The sequence below is a fragment of the Mytilus trossulus genome, chromosome 3, assembly GCF_036588685.1.
Source record: "Mytilus trossulus isolate FHL-02 chromosome 3, PNRI_Mtr1.1.1.hap1, whole genome shotgun sequence".
Taxonomy (NCBI): Eukaryota; Metazoa; Mollusca; class Bivalvia; order Mytilida; family Mytilidae; genus Mytilus; species Mytilus trossulus.
Genome location: NC_086375.1, coordinates 874,702 through 902,657, shown reverse-complemented (window position 1 = coordinate 902,657; position 27,956 = coordinate 874,702). Strand labels below are relative to the sequence as shown.

General features: G+C 31.6%; 1 protein-coding gene across 1 annotated transcript in view; it reads left to right on the top strand.

Annotated features, from left to right (window-relative positions):
- LOC134709790 (pleckstrin homology domain-containing family H member 1-like) overlaps positions 1 to 27,956 on the top strand; it is a 70,130-nt gene that overhangs the window by 19,092 nt on the left and 23,082 nt on the right. Inside the window, exons 4-16 of the mRNA XM_063569934.1 lie at positions 5,281 to 5,343; positions 12,141 to 12,278; positions 13,137 to 13,220; positions 15,733 to 15,861; positions 17,113 to 18,174; positions 20,002 to 20,059; positions 20,447 to 20,532; positions 21,433 to 21,577; positions 22,323 to 22,462; positions 23,543 to 23,653; positions 26,715 to 26,801; positions 27,270 to 27,339; positions 27,868 to 27,956. Of these exons, the coding sequence (XP_063426004.1) occupies positions 5,281 to 5,343; positions 12,141 to 12,278; positions 13,137 to 13,220; positions 15,733 to 15,861; positions 17,113 to 18,174; positions 20,002 to 20,059; positions 20,447 to 20,532; positions 21,433 to 21,577; positions 22,323 to 22,462; positions 23,543 to 23,653; positions 26,715 to 26,801; positions 27,270 to 27,339; positions 27,868 to 27,956 (2,262 nt within the window). The remainder of the gene's footprint in view (positions 1 to 5,280; positions 5,344 to 12,140; positions 12,279 to 13,136; positions 13,221 to 15,732; positions 15,862 to 17,112; positions 18,175 to 20,001; positions 20,060 to 20,446; positions 20,533 to 21,432; positions 21,578 to 22,322; positions 22,463 to 23,542; positions 23,654 to 26,714; positions 26,802 to 27,269; positions 27,340 to 27,867) is intronic.

The window sequence follows — 27,956 nt, the reverse complement described above, 5'->3', positions numbered from 1 at the left end:
TAGCATTGCCATCTGTTCATGTACATGTTGCCGTTTTCAAATCGATTCTATCTTTTATACTTTATGTGAAAAATGCGAAAGAAAGAAATTGTTTCAAGGGGATATAACTCTCATAGGGAACGCTGAAATCTTAATCAGCCTCACATTGTAATACATCATTATGAGATCTACATTATGTCCAATTAAGGTCATGATATCTTTAAAACCAATGAGGGGGGGTCATGTTGAAAAAAATCAATAAAAGGAAGATAACTCCTAAAGGGGATGATGAAATCCTTAACAGGGTCATTTGGTAATGCATCTTGGTGAGGTCTAGCTATGGTCCATATTTGGTCCTAATAACTTCAACAGAAACAAGAGGCGGGCATGTCAAAAAAATGTTGGAAGAAAAAAAGGAAAAACTAGTATCTCAATTGTTTGTAAAACAATTGAAAGGTCTTTCCTGTAAAAGTGATGTTTTCGTATTGTACTTTGAACGACCTTTCGTTTGATATACGACAAGCATACCTTCTGAAACTTTTCGCTTTTTACACTTAATGACCTTATCCGCCTACATTTTTGAGATCGGAATTGTAATATATGAAACAGAGTATATGAGCTTTCATTTGATATGCGACAACGCCATGTTCTAGAAAGTTTATTTTTTGCACTTAATAACCCTATCCAACTAATTTTTGGAGGTTGGGAATTTGATATTTCAAATGTACACATTTCATTTGATATACAACAACCCTACCTTAAAAGAACATTTATTTTTTGCACTCATTGACCCCATCTAACCCATTTTTGGGAGACGTCAATTTGAAATTTGAAATGTACGCTTTATGTTCTTTCATTTGATATGCGACAACCTTACCATCTGAGAAATTTGAATGTTTGCACTAAATGACCCCACCCTTCCCTCTGGGATGAAAAGGGGGTTTTACATTTTCATTTTTAAGTAGAGTTTATTAAGACCTTCAATTTGATATATCAGATGACCCCATTTGACAAAGTGCAAATAATGATGCAATATCAACTATATAAATAGAAGTTATGAAACTTACAAAGTCAATGCAAAACTTGAAAATTTCAAATTGACATTTTGGTGTTTTTTTCCATGGAATGTTTTTGGTATTTGGTCAAACATATAACTATGTCAACCTCTTCAATTTCTAATACATTTTAAGTGGTAAGCTCTTGATGATTTAGAAATACATGCCTCCGCTCGAAAAACTTCAAACTGCATTACCTCTAAAACGACAATAGATATCTCAAATCTATTAAATGATAAATGATCTACAGTTGAAGGACAACATTATAGAAAAAGAATTGGGACAATTTCAATGTTCACCAAGGTCACAATTAATCATCAAATATATGATGCAATACCAAACTTGAGAACCGGAAGTCGTAGATACATGGGACTATCACCATTCAACTCAAGACCATTTGACCTTTCAAATATCACAAGGTCAAGGTCATAGTATAATGTGAAGGTCAAGGTGAAATTTCATCATGACCTGACATTGACCTCAAATTGAAGGTCTTGAATTACTGATCATCTTTTCAGTTTATAGTAGGTTGATATCTGTTACCTTTAAAAAGATATACACAAAATACTATACTTTTAAGAATCATCCCGTTGTAACTTTTGAACAGACGGTCGGACATTTTTGGGCTTATTATATAAAATGTAGAGTTCGTCGAGAGGAACATTTTATACGCTGGTATGTAGGCAGCAAAGTCTTATCGTTTTCCTAATATGTAAGCTTGAAATTGCAGCGTAATTTTTTTTTGCACTCTGTGACCTTTGACCTTGAATGCATATTGAAGGTCACATGAATTAAAGATTATTGGTGAAGGTCCCAAGTCTCTACGACTTCCTGTTCTCGAAATATATTTTTTCTAAAATTGTATACAATTTTTCAAGGGTAATAACTCCTTATAAGGGTTAATAACAAAATGATTGTATATGTGCATTAACATTGCCATCTGTTCCTGTACATGTTGCCGTTTTCAAATCGATTCTATCTCTAACATTTTTTGAGAAATGAGCAAAGGAAAGAAATTGTTTCAAGGGGAAATAACTCTCAGAGGGGATGATGAAATTCTATGCAGCCTCATATGGTAATACATCATGATGAGATGTACCTATTGTCCAAATAAGATCATGATATCTTCAAAAACAACGAGGGGGGGCCATGTTGAAAAAAATCAATAAAAAGGAGATAACTTATAAAGGGGATGATGAAATCCTACACAGCCTCATCTGGTAATACTTCATAATGAGGTCTACCGATGGTCCATATTTGGGTTTGATAACTCCAATAGAAACGAGGGGAGGCCATGTCAAACAAATGCTGGATGAAAAAAAAAAAAAAAAAAAAAAAACATGCGAAAAACAATAAGGTCTTTCCTCGCGGAGAGGAAAGACCTTAAAAAGAAAAAAAAACATTAGAAAAACAATAAGGTCTTTCCTCACGTAGGGGAAAGACCTTAACAATTCAAACGAACTAACGGCATTATTTATATAAAAAAAATGAACAAAAAACAATTGTGTAACACATAAACAAATGACAACCACTAAATTACAGGCTCAGGACTTCGGACTGGCACATACATACATATATAATGTGTTGGGGTTAAACATGTTAGTGACTGTTTGCTGAACATAGAAATCTGGTGTTTCATCACTCATTGATTACTTTACATGTACCAGTAAATGAAAAAATAATTATTTCTAAGTAGATGAAAATACATGTATCAACTTATACAAAACTGTATTTATTCAATATCAATAATATATTTTCAATCTGTTCAATGTATTTATATTTGTGATGTGATTACTTTTTAAGCAATTAAGGGTTCTTAAATAAAGTATTGTGTATAGAACCTGTACATTATCTTTGCAGAATAATTCACTCTTTCTTAAGCAAAAGTATTGAATTTTGCAGTTTACCTCCCAATTCATGAACTAGGGAGATTATTGCATAATACTAGATGACTAATACAACCTATTATTCCCAAAAGTCATTGATACCATCTGAAACTCAGCCAGCTGTCTTACAGTGCTTTAGTGCTATCTTTTTATCCCAAAAATTTCTCAGATATAAATAGTATTAATTTTTTAAACAGATAACAGATGAAAAAGTTGTTACCTCATTAAAAGTTCAAAGCGTTTTTATATGAGCACCATATTTCTTTTATCTGCCAAGAAGCTATTGTGTATTGGAATGCCAGATAAACGGTTGACAATCAAAGCTTGATTGAAAACTTATGTGAAAACTACTTAAAATATTGTTTATGCATTCTTCATCATATCGGCAATGCTTAATTGTTCTTCATTAAGCTATGTAGCAGATGAAATACCCTCTTTTTGGAATTATTCCAGTTAAAAATCGTGGGAAAATATTCTAAATTGTAAAACCTGCATTTCTGCTGGGGTTACGATATACAGTCTATATCTAAGAATTAGATAAGATTTATGTTTTTATGCTGATAAAAATCATATGTTAAAATTTACAAGGAAATAATCAGTGGGTGTTAACTGAATTTAATTCTGATTTTAGTTCTGATTAATGAAGGGCAAGGATGTTGATCTATTTTCCTGGGCGAGTTACCAGTGCTTTGAAGCAATCGTTGTAAGTTATGGTTGTGCTCACAAAGACCTTCCAATTTATAATCTGGTGGTACAGAATCTTGGGTTTTCATTTTTGTCGATTGATATACCAATGTTTAATATGTACAATACTACTTTCCTTCTTGTAACCAACCTGAAAGGAGTTGATTCACATCGCTCCCTCCTTCTGATTTCCCTCAATACAGTTCTGTCCTTTAACATTTTTGTTGCAGTTTTCTCTTCAACTTCAAATCAGAGCATCCTGAAATTTGGCATTTAGTTACATGTGAGCATGCTCATAGTGATGTTGTATTAACAGATTCATAGCTACTCCGATTTCTGTTTCAAATACTTTGAATTCCTACACAAAATGGCTCTGTATAAAGTTTTAGTCATGACGTTTTTTTCTTAATTATTAGGATTCAACTTTCATTTGAGCATCATGTTATTCTGTGTGATGAGTTTTGACATCTATCACTCATCAAATTCATGTTTACCAAATACTTACAAATTACAGTGAGGTATCATAGCAATACTAAGATTACAGTTTCAACTTGTTTTGATAATGATATGTAGCTTGTTTTTACAGTATTTAATCATTAATTACCAAATCATCATAAAAATAGCTGATTTTACAAAAACAATCAATAGAAAAATACCCAGGATATATGAGATAAGTTATTTTATATCATTGATCATATAAAAAGGAGGGTTTCTGACATTGAGAACATAACAGTACTGAGTGAAAAACTCTTTTCGATACAAATAATATCTTATTTTTTTAAAAACATTTTTAGTGCAAATAGATATATAAGAAGATGTGGTATGATTAGTAAATTCCATGTTATCTGACATCAACCATAGATAGATAGACAAAATATTGACCTATTCCACCATTGATCTTGTAGTTAGATAAGACAAATATTGACCCATTCCTAAGTCAAACATTGTCTTTAGTTTCTCAATGAATGAGCCATAAATCATGTTACAAGTCTGATTAACTACATTGTTTTTTATCCATCAATAGATTCTTTGACTTTATAGGCTTTATAGACATACCCATTATACATGTTATTAGACTCGTTTATTATGCTGGGGATGAGAGAGATTTTAATTTCGGTAATATTATCTAATCGAGAAGAAGGCTTTTATATATGCATGGTTAACACATGACATCAAATCCCTTGATTTTAATTATGCTTGCCATAGGCTTTAAGAGTAAAATTGATACCATGAACATCCCTTTTTAGCTCACCTGGCACTTATATTATCATCACTTGGCATCTGTCATCCTTCGTTGTCATCGGACAACGTTGTTCACTTTTTACATTTTAAAATTCTTCTAGAGAACCACCAAATGGAATGAAACCAAACATAGCATGAATGTTCTTTATGAGGTGCTGACCAAGTCTTGTTACTTTCAGTTTGTATCCAATCCATCATCCAAGATGGCAGACATCGGGGTACTTAGTTTAGCATGGGACCCTATGGGAAATACATACAATTGTCTTCTGAGTATCATCCTCCCTTTTCTACCCTTTTATTATACATCCTTGGCTCTTAAATGTTTGGGGTTGATATTCCTGATAAAGGTTCAGAACAACACTTCAGACAGTGACACTATATTTAAACAGTGTTATTTTCATATCATTGCATCTTGTCTTTTCTCCATTTTTCAGGTAAAAGATTTGGAGGGAAAGAAACTAGAAGCAGAATATGAAGCAAAGACAGCTGCAGATAAGGTATGGACAAAAACTATCTTGGATTCATTTATTGTTTTGGATTGAGGAAAATAGTTTTTCTTTGCTGATATTTGATTTCCTATATTTGTCATAGTCTGTGTATAAACATATAGAAATTGTAATTTCAGGATAACCATATGTTTCTAGATATATCTTTTAAATTAAAACAATGTCATTTAATGTCAACAAAGGCTAAGATGAGCTCAAGTTTAAAAATAGATTAAGACTTTGAAGAGTCTTTTAGAAAATATTTTTATATTTTATTCTGATTGGATAAAAAATATGCCAGCCCCTGAACCAAAAAGCTATGTATATACATGTTAATATAAACCTTGATATACTTTGGTTTGAGATTATTATGGATCGTAGGTTGTGGTCAAGGTTTTCCCAAAGCTGTTAGGTGCAAAAAAGGAACACAATCATTGTATTTTTGGCAATATCTCTAAACTATTCTGACTTTCCACCCTTAAGTCTACTGTGATGCAGATATTTGTTATACCTAGCAATAAGGCTTTTTTTTAAAATATCCATTTAAAATCCAAATTGTGGCCTTCTTGTTATTTATGTTAATAAAGTTTAACATATGTTGCCAAAAGTTACCCTTGTCATTTAACTAAACAAGGTAGTAGCTAGGGAAGATTTATGAAAGGTCCTCCATGATAGTAAGTTTAAGTATGGACTATGGGCTTTGGTTATTGTTGAAAGCAGTGTACAGTGACCTGAAGTTGTTAATTTCTGTGTCATTTGGTCTCTTGTGAAGAGTTGTCTCATTGGCAATCATACCACATCTTTTTTTTATATTATTTTTACCATTACCTGAGATGAGCATTTCTTTTTATGAAAAGCATACCGGTAATTTGTTTTTTTTTCCTAAACAATGAGTATTTTTTATTTTTTTATTTATTTATCTTTTTGCCAAGCACTGTGCCCTCGGATGAGGTAGTGAGTTTATATCATAGACCACAAATTAATGTCAGCGGTATACGTTTATTTCAAATGAATTAAAAATTAAAAAATTAAGTTTAAATACACATAATGCTTGAGGAGAATTATATAATTTATAAAATTCAGTTATTATGTCTGTCAACTGACATAAATAAATTCAGTAAATGCGGAATGAATAAGTAACAACGAAGTGCATTAAAGTGCACCTACTGAATAAAACCCGTCCTTGAAGCCCTATAATTATAGAACAATGTCACATTGTTAATTATAAGTCTCTGGTGGTATACAACAAAGTGGGATGTCACCCTAAGATCACAGCAAAAATTTACAATTAAATACAAATATGCAACCTTTGACATTAAATCTCTCAACTGTAAACATACAGGTCTTTGTTTAATTTTTTCCTAATTTAATGAGCCCCTTCTTTCATTAATTACCATATTTTTTTTCTTGCAGTTGAATTTTGTTATGTAATCATACTGTTATTGTTTAGGGGTCTAGACTATTGATGTGTAATTTTTCATTTATTAAAATAACACATCTACAGCTATCGTTTTACAAACCGGGTCCGTTTGCGATGTTTTGTCAGGAAGTGATACAAAAATGTTCAGTCCACAAGATAGGAGTGCTTTCTTTTACAGAATTAATAAGGTAATATTCTTTTTGATTGAATTCTTAATAAGAACAATTGTCAGCTGGTGGCTGTGGTTAAAATTTACATTTATTATTTTTATAATGATTTATTAATTGAATATATTTTTAGTTATGGTTGTCACCAAATTTATTTTTTTTACCTAAAATTTTTAAGTTTAGATTTGCTTGTAAAATTTATTGTACTAAAGTGTAGAATGGGGTTTTGTTAAATGAGCGCTTTTTTTTTAAACCAAAGGATTTTTGGAGTAGCTAGTTTTATGTACAAGGAAAGTCATTATTATACGTAGGGTACACTTTTATGAATGAAGATGAACCATGAATTTAAATGTGTTCAAAAATGTCTATTGTACGGAGCCTTTTAGCAAAAACATGAAATCAAGAATCCACGAAAAATAGGATCCCCCCCTTCCCCAATCCACAAAAACTGGTACCCTCCAAGCATTCAAACCAAAAATTATAAAATGTGATCTTAAGAACTTTTAGGTCACAAATATGGGTACTTTATTTCATATGAATATTGTGTATGAAAAAACATTGCTTAGTGGAGGTCACCATTGTTATTTGTAGGGCTGATCTTGCAATTTTCAAAGGGGGGGGGGGTTCAACTATTATGTCCCCATCAAATGCACTGATTGTCAAAAAAAAGGGGGTTCCAACCCCCCCATACCCTCTCCCCCTCCTTTAAATATGCCTCTGATTTGTGTGCTCCATCCTCTGTCTAAGCAAGTCAAGAAGGGACCAAACATGAGTTAGTTGGTATAATGTATTCACTAAACATAAAAAATAAACTATATAGATATAGGAAGATTGGGTATGAGTGCCAATGAGACAACTCTCCATCCAAGTCAGAATTTATAAAAGTAAACCATATTATGTCAAGGTATGGTCTTCAACACGGAACCTAGACTCACACCAAACAGCAAGTTTTAAAGAGCCCCCAAAACTACTACAATGTAGTGTAAAACCATTCTAACGGGAAAACCATCGGTCTAATCTATATAAAAAATGAAAAAATTACAAGGGTTAATTAAATGTCTGCAGATTCCCATACAGTGCAGTATTTTCCAGAGTTTCTAAGCCCCATATGCAGTGAAGTTAGTTTGTTTTGATGGCTTTCATAAAAATTGCAAAAAACTAAAATTTTAAGAATAAAAAGAAATTTGAAAAACAAGGAAGGTGTTCCTTAAGAAAACCAAACATTTATTTTCCTGGCAATAACATAAGAGAAGGAAGTATCTTATATTTAAGGAAATACATTTTTAACAATTTCGAAAATATGAACAAGGAAAATCTAAAAACAATTTAAAGGTTTTACAATAAAAAATTCAATACTGTTACAACTTGCAACAGTTAAAAGGTATAGTTTTTATAAATCGTGTAATGTAATATTTAACAGAGACAGAAATATTATTTAATATTAACATTGTGACACCATATTTGTCAATTTTATGAAAACCACACTTTTATATAAATCGTTAAAATGATAAATGTAGTATTATTGCAAAGTTTCAAATTTACATTTTTTTAAACAGAAGTTACCTTAAACTATGTAATACTGATCCAGCAAATAACACCTGTCACTGTGACACAATACAATTGTAAAGTTTAATCACCTGTTATTATGTATAAAACCAGCTGTAATTTATTTTTTACTAATATGAACCTTTTTTTTTATACACCATATGAATGAAATTTGTGCAATGAATTGTTCAAAAGGTGAAAACAAAATCTTTGTGGTTTCATGTTTATGTAGTTTGGCCAGAAAAATTCAAATTGTCAAAAACTGCCATGCTTTGAAAGGTAACCTTCAAAACAAGTGCTTATGTTATAATCTTTGAAAAATTCCAATGTTCAATACAATTGGGAAATTACCCCATTCTATAATTATTCTATTGAGTTAAGCTAGAAGTTAGAGAAAAATATATATGCTAACACATTTCACTGATTGATGATTACAAGGCAGTGGCTCAATTTTACAAGAAACTGCAATTATATTGAATTTGTGAAGTATTCTTATATTTCAAAACTTATAACAAACAGTAACAAAAATTAAAATTTAGATATTTTTTTTTTGCCACATCATTGTTATTCATTTGTCTACAATAATTTCAGCATTTTTTTTATTTCATAGCTCAATTGGTTTGTAGTGTTACATTATTTTTGACATCAGCACCACAAAATTTGAGTGATTAAGATATATTGTCAATATACAAACCTTTCAAGAACCAAATAGGGGCCTCTATGGCTGTGAGGTCTACGTAGTTACTACTGCAATCACTAGCCAGTCAACACTGAGGTTATAACCTCGAATCCAGTTTTTAGCGGGTGCACTAGACTCTAATCGCTATTGACAAGGATTGTCAGTTTTCCTATTAAAGGTTGGTGTTTTTCTCAAGACACTCTAGCTTCCTCCATCAATAAAAACTGGCAGTCACAAAAATAGCCTTAATGCGGAACTTAAAAGTGGCATTAAAACAATCAAATCAAATCCAAGTACCAAACTGTTCATTCTCCTCAAATACTGATAACTCAAATGAGAGGATAATATTCAAATCATTAATTTATCAGGAGGTCCCAGACCACAATTATTTGATTATTTTATAGAGTTTAGACTATCAATGCAAATTAAAAAAATCCCACCTGCGCTTTCTCAATAATTTTTTTACAGTGTGTTGCACTACTTTTGGGACAAATTATAAAAAAAACTTCATTAGCTCTAACTCAAAATATGGACAATTTTATGTTAAGGGGGTCTTGAAATCGTTTGATACCTTTCGATGTGCTAATTTTCAACTTTTTTCAACTGAACCAAATCACTACTTTACTTTTAAATTCATTACCCAAAGTTTTTGACAGTGTCATTGCATTCCTTGACTAACTATTTGAGGCATAAAACATGGAGAAATACATTTGAAAGTGGTTTAAATGAAATTGGCAAGTAACACACTGTCCACACTAGGGACCACGTTTGTGGACAACGAAAATCAAAAGACGACAATTGTGGTCTTGGACTAGGAGGCTGCATGGTGATGTAAAAGTAAAATTGATGTGAGGACACATTATTTCTATCATAGATTCAAATCAGGGGGAGATGTAAATGTACAATAATTCAAATCAGCAAGGGTGGTGGGTGAGAACATATATGTTCCTACCATTGATTCATAATTTGGGAGGGGGTAGATGTAAGAGTAAACATTTTTCAAATGTGAGGGCACATATATATCCCTATCATTGCTTCAAATCAGGGGTTGATGTAAGAGTAAAATAATTCAAATGTGAGGACATACCATTGCTTCAAATCAGGGGGTGATGTAAGAGTTGTATAAATTAAATGTGAGGACATTATTCTTATCATTAATTCAAATCAGGGTGATGTAAGAGTAGAAAAATTTAAATGTGAGAACACTATATTCCTATCATTTATTCAAATCAGGGGAGTGATGTAAGAGTAAAATAATTCCAAGTACCAAACCATCAATTCACATCCAAATTCTTCATGCATTTTTCATGGAAAGAATTTTAAGATTGGAAGAAATATGGCAAAAAATGTTAAAATGAAAATGATCTAAAATGTGTCTAATTCCTAGCTATTTTTTAATCAAATCAGGAGAGTGATGTAAGAGAAGAATAATTTAAATGTGAGGACATATCCCCTCCATTGATTAATTAAGTCAGGGGGATGATGTAAGAGAACAGTGACTTAAGTATTTCAGATTTATGTAAACCTGATGTCTAATTATTGTTATGTAATTTACCTGTCAAAGCTGGTGTAAAATTCATGTACCAGATGGCTAACTTCATCTTAATAGATGATGTTGTAATAATAATTTGTGTAGAAGTGAGGACTTGTCTTCACAAAATAAAAAAATCAGGATTAGATAAGTTTTGCAGATTTGTAAGTTAGTTTATATTTATTCAAGATACACCTTAAGGGTGTAACTTATTTACACCAAGTAATTATTGTCAATTCAGAATGTGAATTTTCACTAATTTAGGAGGTAATCTTTTAGCAATTTAGTCATATATTTAAAAAAGCATGATAAATGCTGGTTATCTAATTTCATCTTGGTGTCAATTTTGACTGGGTGTTTTTCTGTTGAACCTATCTATACAAGATGTTAAATTTTGTTTAAAGTATTGATTTGTCATGCCTTCATGAAGCGTAAAGGCATATTGACTTGTGCTCAATGATGACGTCATAAGATGTTGCTTTAATATCATTATTTGCTGTGAGGTAAAGAATGAGTGACACAAGGTAACTCAGAGGAACTTCTTATCCACATCAGTTTACCATTGTGTATATTCTTATAGGAGTATTGTCCCTTGTGAGTTTTGTGAATATCTTGACAACTTGTAAAAGGGAAATGATCACTAAGACTTGATTCTCGACTCCTATGAGTCAAGATTAAGAATTGAACGATGGACACTTAGGGCGTAACTTTTTCTTGCTACCTGATTGGAAGATATCACGAGACGTGAATAATCAAAATATATTGACAGGTTAGGACAATCCAAACCAAGTAAATGTCCTTCAATCCTGTAGAGTATCGTATTTGTCGTCTTTATTTTAGCAATTAGATTTTACACAGGTAACTTTTATCTATAAATAGACGAATCTTCTGGAGTATAAAACAACAACGTTAAACGATACTACAAGTTCCGACCATGCAAGGGCTGTATAGCTAGTCAGGGTCGTTAAAAACTTCCATTTGTTGCACTACAAGTTCATAACGTGTGACCTCACGTGTGTGGTAAAATTTGTTGACTGATTCACATGGCTATTCTATTAAATGAATTTATCTACAAAGCGAGAGCTCATTCCATTTTCATCAGCTATGAGTCGAATTTAGCACTTTTTAAAAGGCTATCGCTTGTATGCTATAAAGTATTGAAATCAGCTATTGACCCTTTTTGGGGTTTATTGTTCTTATATAAACTAGAAATTAGTATCAAATTTTATCCAAAACATGTAGTTATGTATCAACCATATTTTTCCTTCTGCAGTTGCAATTTACAATACAATACTTTTCAGCAACATTAGAGTCAGTACCACATTGTTTTCATTCTTGAGAGACTTCTTTGTTTTGTTGCAGGCACATTTTTTAGTTTATTTTAGCCACACGAGTTTAAAGGGGGGTGTTTTATGGGATAATTGAACTTAATGAAATAGTAAACTAATTGTGACTTTTTCTTTTCAGATACAGATCATGGAACAACAGTTAGCAGCCATTAACATGCAGCCAGATGAACTGGATGATAGAATTCATATCCTAGAAAAACAGTGTGTAGAAAAAGAGGAGAAAATCAGATCTTTACAGCTATATCTAGAAGAACAGGTATTATATATTAGCACTTGTTTATTCCTCAGTCAGTATTCAAACTTTTGTAAGTAGTGGATAAAGGAATTAGTTTGGTTGTAAAGTATTACAATTGAAAACACAGAAAACTCTGGAGAGGCAGCTTGTCCTTGACCTGAAATAAAGTTTAAGATTATTGTACTATTAATGTTCCTTGATATAAGAGCACAAATTCTTTGAATAATAAGAACCAAATATTTCAGCATCATTGAGGATTACTCATTTTAATCCTTGCAGCTTTTGTTCCTGTTGTAAGGAAGGAAAGTCCATTTTCTACATCTTATAAAAAAGAAGATGTGGTATGATTGCCAATGAGACAACTATCCACAAAAGACCAAAATGACACAAATATTAACAATTATAGGTCACTGTAAGGTCTTCAACAATGAGCAAAGCCCATACTGCATATAGTCAGCTATAAAAGGCCCCAATAAGACAATGTAAAACAATTCAAACAAGAAAACTTACGGCCTTATTTATGTAAAGAAATGAACGAAAAACCAATATGTAACACTTAAACAAACGACAGCCACTGAATAACAGGCTCCTGACTTGGGACAGGCACAAACATGAATAATGTGGTGGGGTTAAACATGTTATCTCTCTTATGCTGGTGACAGATGTATATTTTTTTAACTCCAAACCTCTCAAGTGCGTTTTAAATTTGAAGGAGAAAGTATGGAATGCAAAAAGGTGAAAATGCAATAATTTTAACTCATTCAAAAGCTCTACTTTGGATGTATAGATGAAGGAAGACCAGTGAAATATCTGGTAATCTGCTAAAATATTTAATGGGATATTTTGATTATGGATACATTTTATATTTTTATATTTTAGAAACTACAAAGACAACATGATGCTAAGATGGTAGAAGAAAAGGCTGGTAAAATAAAGGAATGGGTCACTTCTAAATTACAACAGGTAAAAATGAGGTCAAAGTAAATGCAGGGGTTGTGTTTAATACCTAGAAAAGAATCAGCTACAATATCATGTATGCAATTTTAAGCACTAGATTTTAACAACTAAAAACACTTGCATGACAGAAAAAACAGACTAAATCTAAACACTCTGGACTAATCATAACGGTTGTAAATTTAAAAGCAAGTTAAATAAAGAAAGATTCAACAATGAAAAAGGTGAAAACAGCTAAGAAAAAGGCAAAATTGAGAATGGAAATGGGGAATATGTCAAAGAGACAACAACAGCAATGAGAACACCAGTGGGCAATAAAATGTTTCTGCTCCAATAGTGACACTTGCACCTCAAAAATTTATAGAATGGTTTCAAAATATCTAAGTTCCATGTATTATCTGTTCCCTGTATCTGGTTTCCTTCGTGTTCTGATTAACTGTATGTTCTTTTTCCTTGGATGTTGTTCTCTGAATGTTTTTGCTTCCTGCATGCTCTAGTTCCCTGTTTGTCCTGGTTTCCTGTGTGTTTTTATTCCCTGAATGCTAATAATCAATGTTGTTCCCTTCATGCTCTTGTTCCCATTGTATTCTTGTTCCATGTCAGTTCTAGTTTTCTTTCTGTTCTGATTCCCTGATATTCTTGTTTCAATTATGGTCTTGTTCACTGAATATTGCTACTTAGTGAGAGCCAACAGATTTGTTTACTTCAAATGCAGATTTTCATAGAAGTATATCATCTTTTTGTGGCCTCTTCTTCAGCTGCAGTACACTAGTGTTTGATGTAAGGCATTACACCTCTACATTTTCACTCAAAAAGTTGTTATGTAAAATAATTCAAATGACTTTTTTTTTTTTTAAGTATAAAGTCTTTTGGTGGCCTCTTATATAGCTTCAGTGTTTGGCATAAAGCATAACTTCTCTTCTTTCTCAAAGTTAAATTGTTATGTAAGATAAATGACAATTGTTGCAGTATATAATTTTGTGGTTGCCACATATATATAGCTTCAGTGTTTTATGTCACACCTCTACTTTTTCAAAGTCAGAATGGTATGTAAAATAAATGACATTTTTTTCTATATAAAGTCTTTTGGTTGCCTCTTATGTCAATGCAGTGTTTGATCTAAGGCATTACACCTCTACCTTCTCATAATCAAAATTTTCTTTAAATAAATGACATTTATTGTAGTACATGCTCCCCTTTCTCGACAGAATTCAGTTGAGAGACTAAATAATTCATATTGATATTATGTAATATTGACAGAGATGTTTTCAAATTAAATATAGTTATCTGATATATTTGTCTTTGTTCTTTAGTAAAAACATAAAGTAGATATAAAGCTCACATGGAAATGCAGAACTTTAAATGTCAAACACGAATTTGTAACATCTTTGACATTCTTTTAACTGGATTAATTGTGATATTGATAGAAGCATCTCATAAACATCAATCATGACAGGCAGTAGAAAGAGATTTGGGAATTTTAAATGCAAATGTTACAATGATGACACAAATTAATTTAAAATTGATTTGAAAATTTTAAAAAGTTTGGGATTTTCCAGTATTGTCAAAATGCACAGCTCATGGTTCAGTTAAATCCATTCATTCATTCATATCTTTTGTTCCTCATAAATGAGATTCAATGAACATACAATAATTGAATATAAGTAATCGTTACAACATAATTACAACAAATTATTAGTATAAGAGCAAAATATGAGTAAATACACAAAAGATAATATATAAATAGTTTATGCAAGCACTTTTTTAAAGTATAAATGCAGTGACACATCATGTATTGACACATATAATAACACTGTCTAAGAGATCGACTATATTCTGATACACACTGGATAACATGTGCATGACACAGCTTGAGAAATTGAACCAATTCATCTATGCTTGAAAAAATTGTCAGTGGTTTTCGACCAAGTAACATTTGAAACCAGATTTCGTCGTCATACATGATTCACAGTAAAGCTGCACTGGAACATTGTCACTTAAAATGTCCCACCATACGTCAAACTGGATTTTAACCATATCTTTGTTATACCTTAACTAATACAACTGTACCATTATTTACTTGTAACTTGTCTATCAAATTTGAAATCTTCCTTTGCATATTTAAACATGTGTAAGGTATCAAAATCACTATTGACAAATTTTATCACTTTTGCCAAATTTAATCACTTTTGCAAAATTAAATTACTTTTGCCAAATTAAATCACTTTTGTCAAATTTAATCACTTTTGCAAAATTAAATCACTTTTGCCAAATTTAATCACCATAGCCAAATTAAATCACTATTGCCAAATTCAATTACAATATTTTATTTCTATTTTCTTTGAGCTGTGCAAATAGTAAAAAAGCATTTTTAATTTTCATAACAACTAAAATGCTATAAAAAAAGTGGTGTATTCTATGTATTGATGTCATGTAATTTTATGCATTATCCAATCAGAACTGATCTTGCAAACCAAGTTCATTAGAACTTATATATCCATGTGCCAATTTGTATTTTCAGATAGAAACAAAGAATCAAGAATTACAACAAGAAAATGAATCTCTTCAGGATCAAGTAGAAATTTTACGAGAACGTCTCCAAGCTTTGCCAGCTTTTGCTGCTAAAGAAATTTACCGATTAAGCCAACAGGTAATTTTCATACGACCGAAAACAAAATTTGGGCTTTGTGTAATGCTTTGATGTTGTCATTGTTGTCCGTGTCTTAGTCGTCTGAATATACATTTGGTTTTGGACTTTTAATACCTTCAGTTTAAGTGAACTGATCTCTATGAAAGTTTACAAGAATGTTCAATACCACAAAAGGAAGGTCATTCATCTTTTATTCATTTGAGTTGTTTGAATTGTGAGAAAATTACTCAATTTGTAATCGGGCTCATAGCGAGGAATTTCCATTTGGGGGGTTATTTGGACTCATGAACTGGACATTAGCAGTCACAATTTTAAGAACGTGGACTTTAACAGTGCTTATTTGGTTTCAAAAGGGGGGGGGGGGTCGTCTGAACTCCCTAGCTATGGGTATGTTGTAACAATATTATGTAATAACAGATAAAAAATGCATAAAATCTACACCATACAATTATGCAGAAGTTTTCATATCATTTTGAGTAGATTATTGTTACACACTTGAATGGTGCATTTGTTTTCCCATTAAACATCTTCTCCAAAGTAATTTATACTTCATGTTAAGATCAATTATATTTTAATTTTACTGTGCCATTTGTCTTATTGAGGTGGAAAGCAGCTAACGTTTATTTATTTATTTAATTCTAAGCTGATTGCACTCAAACTTGATTTATTTTTAATTAATGATTTTTTTTGGCAAAGTCAATGGTACTATAAATATTTCAAATTTAGGAACCACAAAAGTATTAGAAAATTCCACAGTTAATTTTTTGACTTAATTGCAATAATATTATTTAAACAGTCGGTTTCTATTTTGAACTTATACAAATTTTGTTAAGGTGGGGCTTTTATAGCTTACTTTACAGAATTGATTTTGCTCATTGTTGAAGTCTGCAAGCTAAGGTGACATGTAGATGTTTTAATCTTTATCCTTTGGTTTCGAGTAATTAGTTGCTTTATTGACTATTATATTCCACTTTTAATTTTTATTTAGTATATATCACAAATGAAAAATGATGTGTTTTTCATTGGCAAAAACAATGTTTGATTGTGTTTAATAATTTAAATCTATTTTTCCTATGTTGATAATGCTTACTTATTTTGCATTAGATTCAAAACTGAGTATTTTAAACTTGTTACAAATATTACATGTATCAAAAATGTCATAATTAGGTACTAAATTATATGTAATGCTGGATTTAGGATAAGGTTTAAGTTGTGATATTGTTTTTCATCCTGTATATTTTCTATTTTTAGAGTTCTGTATCTAAAGCTTCATCTTATATAGAAGAGGAAGAAGAGTCCTCTTATTGTGCTGATTCACGACCTAATTCTGTCTTCACAGACATCTCTCATCTAGTAGAAAATGCAATATCTAGGTCAAGTTCACGACCTCAGTCAGAAACATTTAGCCCTATTGACCTAACAGTTACTAAATGTAGACCTGTATCAGAAGGTGGCTGGTCTGAAGCTAGGTCTGAAGTTATTCAACTACGACCTTTGTCAAGGACACGACCTTCTTCAGATTATGCTGAATCAAGGTCAAGGTCAGATGTCAGTTCAAGTTCTCAGGACATGTCAGAAGATTCAATTCCACCAGCTATTCCTAAACGTCCTTCCCCATCAGTATTACAAGCTATTGAACAGGAGTTGGAAGATAAACGAGAAAACAGTATCAGCCCTCCGTCAGATACAAAAAGCTCGGCCAGTATGAAAAGTGACAAAGATACAGCATTAGACAGCAACAGTGATGATAGTATGCCTGATATAGAAACTATTCCACTTTATCATGAAGTGGACCAGAATCACGAAAGTACATACGAACTGAAAAAATGTCTACCTCCTCAAGTTGTGATTGGACGTAAAGTGTTTAGCGGTGAAAATAGACTCCTTGATTCTCTTGTTAGTTCTAGTAATGATGATGATGATAAAAATGACGGGAAAAATAATAACAGTTTTTTGTTAAATAATGGAGAAGATAATGACTATGATGATGAGGAGGATATTATCATAGAAGATATAATTATCAAAACTGAGAGTTCTCCTGCTGTGACCTTGACCCCTATGTCATCAAGGACACCAATTTCACCTTTCTTTCCAAGAACACCTTCAGAATCTCCAAGTAGTGTATATAATCATAGTTCAAATAATGTGTCGGCCATTGCAACATTACCTCGTGTGAAAAAGAGACATGACAAATCTTCACCATTACAATTGATGTATAGTGCTGGAGGAGTGCCAGAGGGGATAGTATCACATGACAAACCACCCCCTGTCTTGGAGCCTCATATTGTCACTGGGAAAACATCTTCATTTTGGGTAGGATTATTTTGAAATTTGTATGAAGTCTTTTAAATTTTTCTTGCGATTCAATTGATATGAATTTAACATTTTTGCATATATAAATTCTGTTTTTAGTTATTTTAAAAGTAAGTCATGATGCAAGAAATAGCAGGTGCTTTCAATAGGTCAAGAACATATAGGAACATCAAAAAGTTTATCATCCAATTTTCACCATTAAAGAGGGGGAGGACAGGGGTAAGGGAGACAGGGAGAAAGGGGGAATGAGAAAGGAGAAAGGGAGTAGGAGAAAGGAGAGGAAGGCTGGGAGAAAGGAGAAAAAGTTGGAGAAAAAAAATAAAATATGAAAAAATAAAATATCTCTTTTTTCCGGTAAATTAAAAAAAAAAATAAGGAGAAGAGGGGTAGGAGATAGGAGAAGAGGGGTGGGAGAAGGGAGAAGGGTACCCCCTGTCCTCCCCCTCATTAAACAATGGGTGGAAATGACGAAACAACATAAGATGAAGTGTAATTTTATGAAACAAAATTAATTGAAAGATTGCAAAAAAATAATTTCATAACATATGTGGAGTCTGAGTGAAAGGGATAGGAATTGTAAATAAAAAAATGTTTTAAAACATCACTAGTAAAAGTATGTATAAAAGACATGCAAAATGATAGCATAAAATAAACCATTATACAATGTTAGGATATAAATCACAGAAGTTGCTACATATCAAATTCACAAGTCAACAGTTTTTGACACATGTTTCAAAGAACATTGTGTAAATAGAATAAAGGTGTTTCATGATGATCGCAAATCAAAGACACATGTATAAATATTTTAGGGGTTAACAGCTGATATAATTTTGACAAATATGATCCTTTGAAGTCTGACTTGATGGAATATACTAATTACATTATAATGTATAGAGTCTTTAGAATTGAAAGGTGTTATTAATATTTCAGTAAGTAATAATATAAATCTTCTGATTCAGCTTTAATTTCTTAGATTAGATTCTCTTTACAAGAGAGCTATTGTAATTTCTGCACTCTTCGTTTGTCTCCACCCTCCTTAATGCCAAAGACATGATAAAACAATCTTTTACAATGAGTCACTGTCAGAATTCAAGATTCAAACTAAAAAATCTATCAAACATTTAAACTAAATTTTGGATAAGCAAGACTTTGGTTTGCCTTTAAATTATAGATCTTGATCAAGAAATGTGCTACTCTTAATTCTAGTTCACTCTTATATAAAAAAAAAAAAAAAAAATGGTTTACTTATCAACGAAGATTTTTTTATTACATTTAATCAAAAAGATTTTTTTTTTTTTATTTGTCCTTGAAAATATGTTTTAAACATAAAATATAAATTATATGATCTTGAATATAAGTTTTAATGCTAATAATGGAATGGTCCATGGTCAACATTTTAATTATTTGATTAGGTCAATTAACTAATTGATTACAGTTTTACAGGAATGATTTGGTAGAAAAAAAGTTACCACAAATACATTATAATAAAATTGAGAATGGAAATGGGGAATGTGTCAAAGAGACAACAACCTGTTCATAGAAAAAACAACAGCAGAATGTCACCAACAGGTCTTGCATCTTAAAAGAATTACTCCCCCTTGACCTAATTTTCAGGGTTCATTGAGCTATGATAAATTTTAATGATATGTGACCTCTATGACTTTCAAAATATAATTCAGTATGATCAGTTGAGTGGGATGTTAGGGACATTTCAACATATCATCTTTTATCCATGAAATTTATAAATTTTAAGTGAAACAATTGAAGATTTCCCTTTGAAAATCTAAAAAAAAAAAAAAATTAATAGTAGATTTATATCTATTTCAGGATAGCAGAACTTATGCCATACCTAAGAAAGTTAAAGACACTAGTCAACAACATACCTGTAAGTTAATATGTTAACAAGTTTAGATACCATATTGTAGTAGCAATAAAAAAAATGTTCTGTTCATTATGAGCATAAAACACATTTAATGTTACATGTTTTAGGTCAGAATCACATATTTCATTTTCAAAATAAAAAAAAATATATCAGGTTTTGAATTTTTAACTTTAAATTGAATTAATAATTTTAAATTCAAAATATCTTTTTTTCAACAAATTTCACAATATGGAAAAATAATTGTTTGGTATCTGCTTATTATAATCCAACCTTGTGATTATTTTGGGGTTTTATTGATATATACATGTTTAACATTTATAATCAGTTTTAGCAAGCAAATCACACTTAATGCTCTTATTTCTAGTTACCTTTTTGATATTTTCTCTTTAGCCACATCTAAGCCATCAGTACCACAAACAGTAATTGGTAAACTGTATAAAGAGTTTGATGTTCCTGTTTATGCAACTCTAAAAGGGGTAGGTACTTACTAAATATAAAAAAAAAAATTAAAAAAAAATTACCCCCCCCCCCCCCCTACAATGATATCACGTCTACATGTTTCACTACTGGACACTATGTGTTGTTTATATATAGATATAAGAAGATGTGGTATAAGTGCCAATGAGACAACTCTCCATGCAAGTCACAATTTGTAAAGGCAAATTTTTTATAGGTCAAAGTGGTCTTCAACATGGAGCCTTGGCTTACACCAAACAGCATTGAGAATCCGAGTCAAATAAATGAACATAGTGCCCCTTTAAGGTACCAGTCTTGTATTTCAATTCCTGTTTTCGGTGCATGTCAAAACATGGAGGGAAACAAAATAGTCCATTTTTTTCTGAACTCAATTTTTTCTGTTTGATTATAGGTTTATGCTGAATTGAAACATATATATAGACTTAAAAAAAATTTTGCATCTTTTGGGGTATATCAATCCAGTAAGGTGAAATTAAATCATGTTAACTGGAAGTGGTGTGGCCTAGTAAAAATAGCAAACAGAAAGTAGAAAAAAATGTTTTGACTTCAGGTTTACGTAACTTTTTATTCTTCACGGCATGACCCACTTTTTTTTCGTTTAAATCACAATTTCACATTAGAATATACATGAAATGAACATGAATTTTATTTCTATGTAGCATTTTTTATTTTTTTATTTTCAAAGATCAACTGTTTTGCATGTAAGCCTATGGAGCAGTCAATTACGAGATTACAACCTTAAATGGAAAAAGGTATAAATTTATACTCAGCTGAAAATATACTTTAAACAACTGTGTATGACCCTCATTGGTAGTCAAGGTCTTTAAACACCCTACACACCTCTCCCCCAACCCTCATCATCATATACTTTAATCTGATTATGAACATTGTAATTGTAGAAGGCAGCACAGATCAGGAGTACTCCTTTCACTGAAGATTCCTCTACAGATTCTTCTGATGAAGACTGCTCTCTTATTGTAACTCAGGCAGAACCTTCGAAAACAAATAAAGTGCAGCAGAGCAGCTCAGGGGCCATTAAAAGGGGTATGTAAATAACCATTGAACATTAGAACAAAGACTATTGCACATATAGTTATGACTTGTATCTAGAAGTTGGCAATAAGAATAGGTTGAGACCTAACCCTTATGACAAAGAGACAAATTTTTATTTTCGCATTATATGAATATGTGGTAGATTTGGCCTAGTTGATACAACATTTCTTGATTGAGAATTGTTGCTTTCAAGAAAATATGAAGTTGAAGTCATATAAAAAGAAGATGTGGTATGATTGAAAATAAGTCAACTCTCTACAAGATACCAAATGAGACAAATTATCAACTGTAGGTCACTATACAGCCTTCATCAATGAGCAAAGCTGATACTGCTTAGTCAGCTATAAATGACCTTTAAATGACAAATATGAAATAATTCAAAAAGAGAAAACGTATGACATAATTTTTGCAAAATGATAACTGAAAAACCAAATATGTTACACGACAACAAATGACAACCATGGATATTACAGTCTCCTAACTTGGAACTGGCACATACAGAATGTTGTGGGATTAAACTTGTTTGAAGGCACTAACCATATCCCTTACCTTGGATAGTGGTGTAAAAAGATGTTCAACTTGTTGTAGTCTGGATCACCTTCACATTTCTTCCATTGTGACTCTGAGGAATGTGATTGATTTTCTATGTTATCAGGGTGTAACATGTTACTTAGCACTTTGTATTGTGATCTATTAAGAGTGTTGAATTATTTCAGCATTTTATTTTGTTTTCCAGGTGTATCAAGTTATTCAGCTTCATCTGAAGTATCATGTGATTATGTTGATCCACCAGAGGAGAACTCAGGTAAAAGTGATTCTGACACATCAGAACCTGAACAGAAACTACTTAAGTATGCTGTAGATAACTGTAAACATGTAAGTTACTTATTAGGTATCTAGCATCAATCTCTGTTCAGACATTTAGCTTGCAGTCAATCAATTAATGTTAAGAAGCTTTCAAGACAATTTCACATTTTTATGCCCCACCTACGATAGTAGAGGGGCATTATGTTTTCTGGTCTATGCATCCATTCGTCTGTTCGTTCGTCCATCCGTCTGTTTGTTCGTCCGTCTGTCCCGCTTCAGGATAAAGATTTTGGTCAAGGTAGTTTTTGATGAAGTTGAAGTCCAATCAACTTGAAACTTAGTACATATGTTCCTTATGATATGATCTTTCTAATTTTAAAGCCAAATTAAACTTTTGACCCCAATTTCACGGTCCACTGAACATAGAAAATGAAAGTGCATGTTTCAGGTTAAAGTTTTTGGTCAAGGTAGTTTTTGATGAAGTTGAAGTCCAATCAACTTGAAACTTAGTACACATGTTCCCTATAATATTATCTTTCTAATTTTAATGCCTAATTATATTTTTTATCCAATTTCGCGGTCCATTGAACATGGAAAATGATAGTGCGAGTGGGGCATACGTGTACTTTGGACACATTCTTGTTTTGTTTTGTACAGATGATAAATTAGTTCTGGAGTGTGACAATATGAATTTATTTTATTGATGTGTAATAATTGTTACCTGCCTTGTCTGTTTTAATAATAAGAAAAAAGGTTTCGTGTACTTTCTTGGGTATTTTCATTAAAAAATAATGATAAATTACTAATAAAACAAAAATATTTGGAAATTAAAGACGAGCCAATATTGAAATATGGGATGATAATATTAAGTTACAATATAAATTATTTCTTTTGCAAGTGGTGTTTACACTATTTTTGGTTTTAGCTAAACATTTCCTCAAATTTGTTTTGTTATGAATCAAAATTGCTCTGATTGAACTCTAAGGTTAAACTATCTGAATTAAGTTGTTTCATTTGAGCGCTTTGTTTTTTTATACTAAATAGTTCTTTGCTTAGTTCTTGATCAACATTAAAATACTTTAAATTGAACTTGCGCGTGGAATGAACATTTATTGCAATAATAAGCATTCAAATTTTGTTTTATTGCAGGACACTTTGGAGAAATTTGGTTACCTGTCGAAGCTTGGTGGTAAAGTTAAAATGTGGAAAAGAAGATGGTTTGTTCTCAGGAATGGAGAGTTGTTTTATTATAAATCTCAGGTGAGTTTTGTATGGTTAATTTTGAGACAACATGAAGTTGTTTATCCATTTTTATATTGCTATCACGTTGGTGTCGTCGTCGGCGGCGGCAGCGTCAGAATACTTTTAGTTTTCGCACTCTAACTTTAGTAAAAGTGAATAGAAATCTATGAAATTTTAACACAAGGTTTATGACCACAAAAGGAAGGTTGGTATTGATTTTAGGAGTTTTGGTCCCAACATTTTAGGAATTAGGGGCCAAAAAGGGCCCAAATAAGCATTTCTTGGTTTTCGCACTATTACTTTAGTTTAAGTTAACAGAAATCTATGAAATTTTGACACAAGGTTTATGACCACAAAAGAAAGGTTGGGATTGATTTTGGGAGTTTTGGTCCCAACAGTTTAGGAATTAGGGGCCAAAAAGGGACCCAAATAAGTATTTTTCTTGGTTTTCGCACCATAACGTTAGTATAAGTAAATAGAAATCTATAAAATTTAAACACAAAGTTTATGACCATAAAAGGAAGGTTGGTATTGATTTTGGGAGTTTTGGTCCCAACAGAATAAGGGGCCCAAAGGGTCCAAAATTAAACTTTTTTTGATTTCATCAAAATTGAATAATTGTTTTTTTTTGATATGCCGAATCTAACTGTGTATGTAGATTCTTAACTTTTGGTCCCGTTTTCAAATTGGTCTATATTAAGGTCCAAAGGGTCCAAAATTAAACTTAGTTTGATTTTGACAAAAAATGAATCGGTTGGGTTCTTTGATATGCTGAATCTAAAAATGTACTTAGATTCTTGATTATTTGCCCAGTTTTCAAGTTGGTCCAAATCGGGGTCTAAAATTAAACTTTGTTTGATTTCATCAAAAATTGAATAAATGGGGTTCTTTGATATGCCAAATCTTACTGTGTATGTAGATTCTTCATTTTTGGTCCTGTTTTCAAATTGGTCTACATTCAAGTCCAAAGGGTCCAAAATTAAACTTAGTTTGATTTTAACAAAAATTGAAATCTTGGGGTTCTTTGATATGCTGAATCCAAACATGTACTTAGATATTTGATTATGGGCCCAGTTTTCAAGTTGGTCCAAATCAGGATCTAAAATTATTATATAAAGTATTGTGCAATAGCAAGTCTTTTCAATTGCACAGTATTGCGCAATGGCAAGAAATATCTAATTGCACAATATTGTGAAATAGCAAAATTTTTGTTTAATTAGAGTTATCTTTTTTGTCCAGATTAGTAAGCAAGAAATATCTAATTGCACAATATTTTGCAATAGCAAGATTTTTTTTTAATTGGAGTTATCTTTCTTTGTCCAGAATCAACTTAAATCTTTGTTATATACAATATACAATGTATATTCACTTTTTACTACCAACTGATAAATGAATATAATCTTTACCATTCAGTGATAACAAGCAGTTTTTTTACATCTTAATATTTTATGATGTATTTGAATGAGTAGTGATTGTTGCAAACTCCATTAGAAATTTTAATTGAGATTAGTTTTGCAATAAGGGAAAGGGGGATGTGATTAAAAAAATTGGGTTCAATTTTTCTCATTTGAATAAAAAGAAAATTTCTTTAAACATTTTTTTGAGAGGATTAATATTCAACAGCATAGTGAATTGCTCTAAGAGAAAACAAAAAATTTAAGTTCATGAGAACACATTCATTCTGTGTCAGAAACCTATGCTCTGTCAACTATTTAATCACAATCCAAATTTAGAGCTGAATCTAGCTTGAATGTTGTGTCCATGCTTGCTCCAACCGTTCAGGGTTCAACCTCTGCGGTCGTATAAAGCTACGTCCTGCGGAGCATCTGGTTACAGGGTGATTTTTGTCGAACCTGCAACTTTTGTTGCAGAAAGCTCGACATAGGGATAGTAATCCGGTGGGGGCGTTAGCTAACTTTTTAACAGCTTTATATTTTAGAAGGTAGAAGACCTGGATGCTTCATACTTTGTATATAGATCCCTAATGTTACAAAGTTTCCGTCAGCAACATGTCAAATGTTCTTGACCTCATTTTCATGGTCCAGTGACCACTTGAAAAAAAAAAAAATTGTAATGTTAAATTCTCTCTTATTATAAGTAATAGGATAACTGTATTTGGTATATGCATACCTTGCAAGGTTCTCATGCCCATCAGACAGTTTTCACTTGACCTCAACCTCATTTCATGGATCAGTGAACAAGGTTAAGTTTTGGTGGTCAAGTCCATATCTCAGATACTGTAAGCAATATGTCTAGTAAATTCGGTGTATGGAAGGACTGTAGATGTCCAACAGGCAGGTGTCATCTGACCTTGACCTCTTTTTCATGGTCAGTGGTCAAAGTAAAGTTTTTGAGTTTTGGTCTATTTTTCTTATACTACATTGTATATGCAATAGGTCAACTTTATTTGGTGTATGGAAAATATTTTATGATCTTTATGTCAGTCTTTCAGGTTTTATTTGACCATGACCTCATTTTCACAGTTCATTGATCAATGTTTAGTTTTTCTTGGTTAATTTTGAGTTTATCTGACAGTGGTAATAAAGCTTTATATTTAGGACTATCAACATAATATCAACAATTTGTAAAGAACGCTAGACATTTCAGCGTGTGCACTCTTGTTACATATATATATATATCTCACAAGATTTCAGCAAAATTAGGGGCATAATGAGTACTCATATATGGATTAACTTAATTACTTTTATTCATTGGGTTACTAATTGTTTTTATTGATTTCTTGGGGAAAGGGAACCACTAAGGAAGAAAATTGTCTTTCGGCTTTTCAAAATCAACTATCCACTAAAATCCAATTTTTCCTAAATCCAAGAAAAAGATCAATTAAAAATAAATGAGTCCACAGTATATAAAATAACAGGAAAAACATATATTACTCTTTAGTCACATGATTGTTTTTTACCAAAAAGAAAAATGTGAAATTATAGGTACATGTAGTAATGAATGTCTGGTGTCATTTCACTTTTTGGGTTCATCAACAATGATTGTTAAAAATGAATTCAATTATCTCTGAATTTATAGTTAAGAAAAAACAAAATTTCATTGATAATTTTATTTTCAGCATGATGTACTAAGAAAACCTCAGGGATCAATTAAACTAGATGACCAGTCTAGAGTTGTGCATACTAAAGGGGAAATGGCATTTCAGGTAGCTATCAAGTATTTACATTGTAACCAATGACAGGCCCGTAGCCAGGAATTTCCAAAGGGGGGTTCGTTTGACTCACAAACTCGACTTTAACAGTCACAATTCGAAAAGAACATTGACTTTAACAGTGCTTATTTGTTTTCAAGGGGGGGTTCGTCCGAACCCTCCGAACCCCCCCCTGGCTACGGGTATGAATGATAGAATCAAATTAGGAAATTGCTACAATTTAAAGAGTAATATATTTTGCATACTATCATGGTATCATTTTCAAATTGGGGACTTATAATGTAAAATCTGCTAATTTCTTTTTAAACTTAAAAGATTTTGTGCTTATTTCTACTGGGCTAGACTAAATACTAGATTGAAGATTAAAAAGAATTATGTACTTGGGTTGCTGTATCATTGAAGTATACCCCTCACATCTTATTTCATTCATATTTATCCTTCATAATTTTGATTTATTTTCAGATCACCTCAGGAAAGAAGACGTACTATTTTACAGCAGATACCCTGTCTGAAACAGAGAAATGGATAAGATGTAAATATTATAGAATGTACAATTTATATAAATTGACAAGATTTTTTTTGGTACTGTAAATTAGAAAAATCATTGCAAGATTTATCAATGTCAATAATTTGACTGGGTGAGTAACGCCATGATAAAAACTAAAAATATAGATCTGTGTTCAAATTTTGCTCATATGCAATAATTAACCTCACTTTTTGTCAGTTCTTCAAAAATCACAGTGATAAATGCATGAAATAATTTTTCAATTTACAGATTAGACAATAATTGTCAATAATTTCTAGAAATTTGTTTTTTCTTTATATTTCCTGCATTATTTTTAGAAACAAATAAACAGGGCTAAAATTGTACTGTTGCATTACTTTTAACAAGTTATAAAATATTTATCTATTTAATAAGTTAAAACTTTTAGAATTAAAATTGTTGATGCAGGGTTTAAACTTTGTATAGTTTTGCTAGGTTAGTGATTCAAACTACATTGAGCCTCATGTTTAATGATATGAGACTGGTACCTGTGCTATTAAAACTTGATTATTTCAGTACTACAGAAGGTGTTTAAAAGACAAGCTACAAGTTTTCTGTTAGATCACATGGACACTAAAGCTGTACTGAAAGGAACATTGCATAAA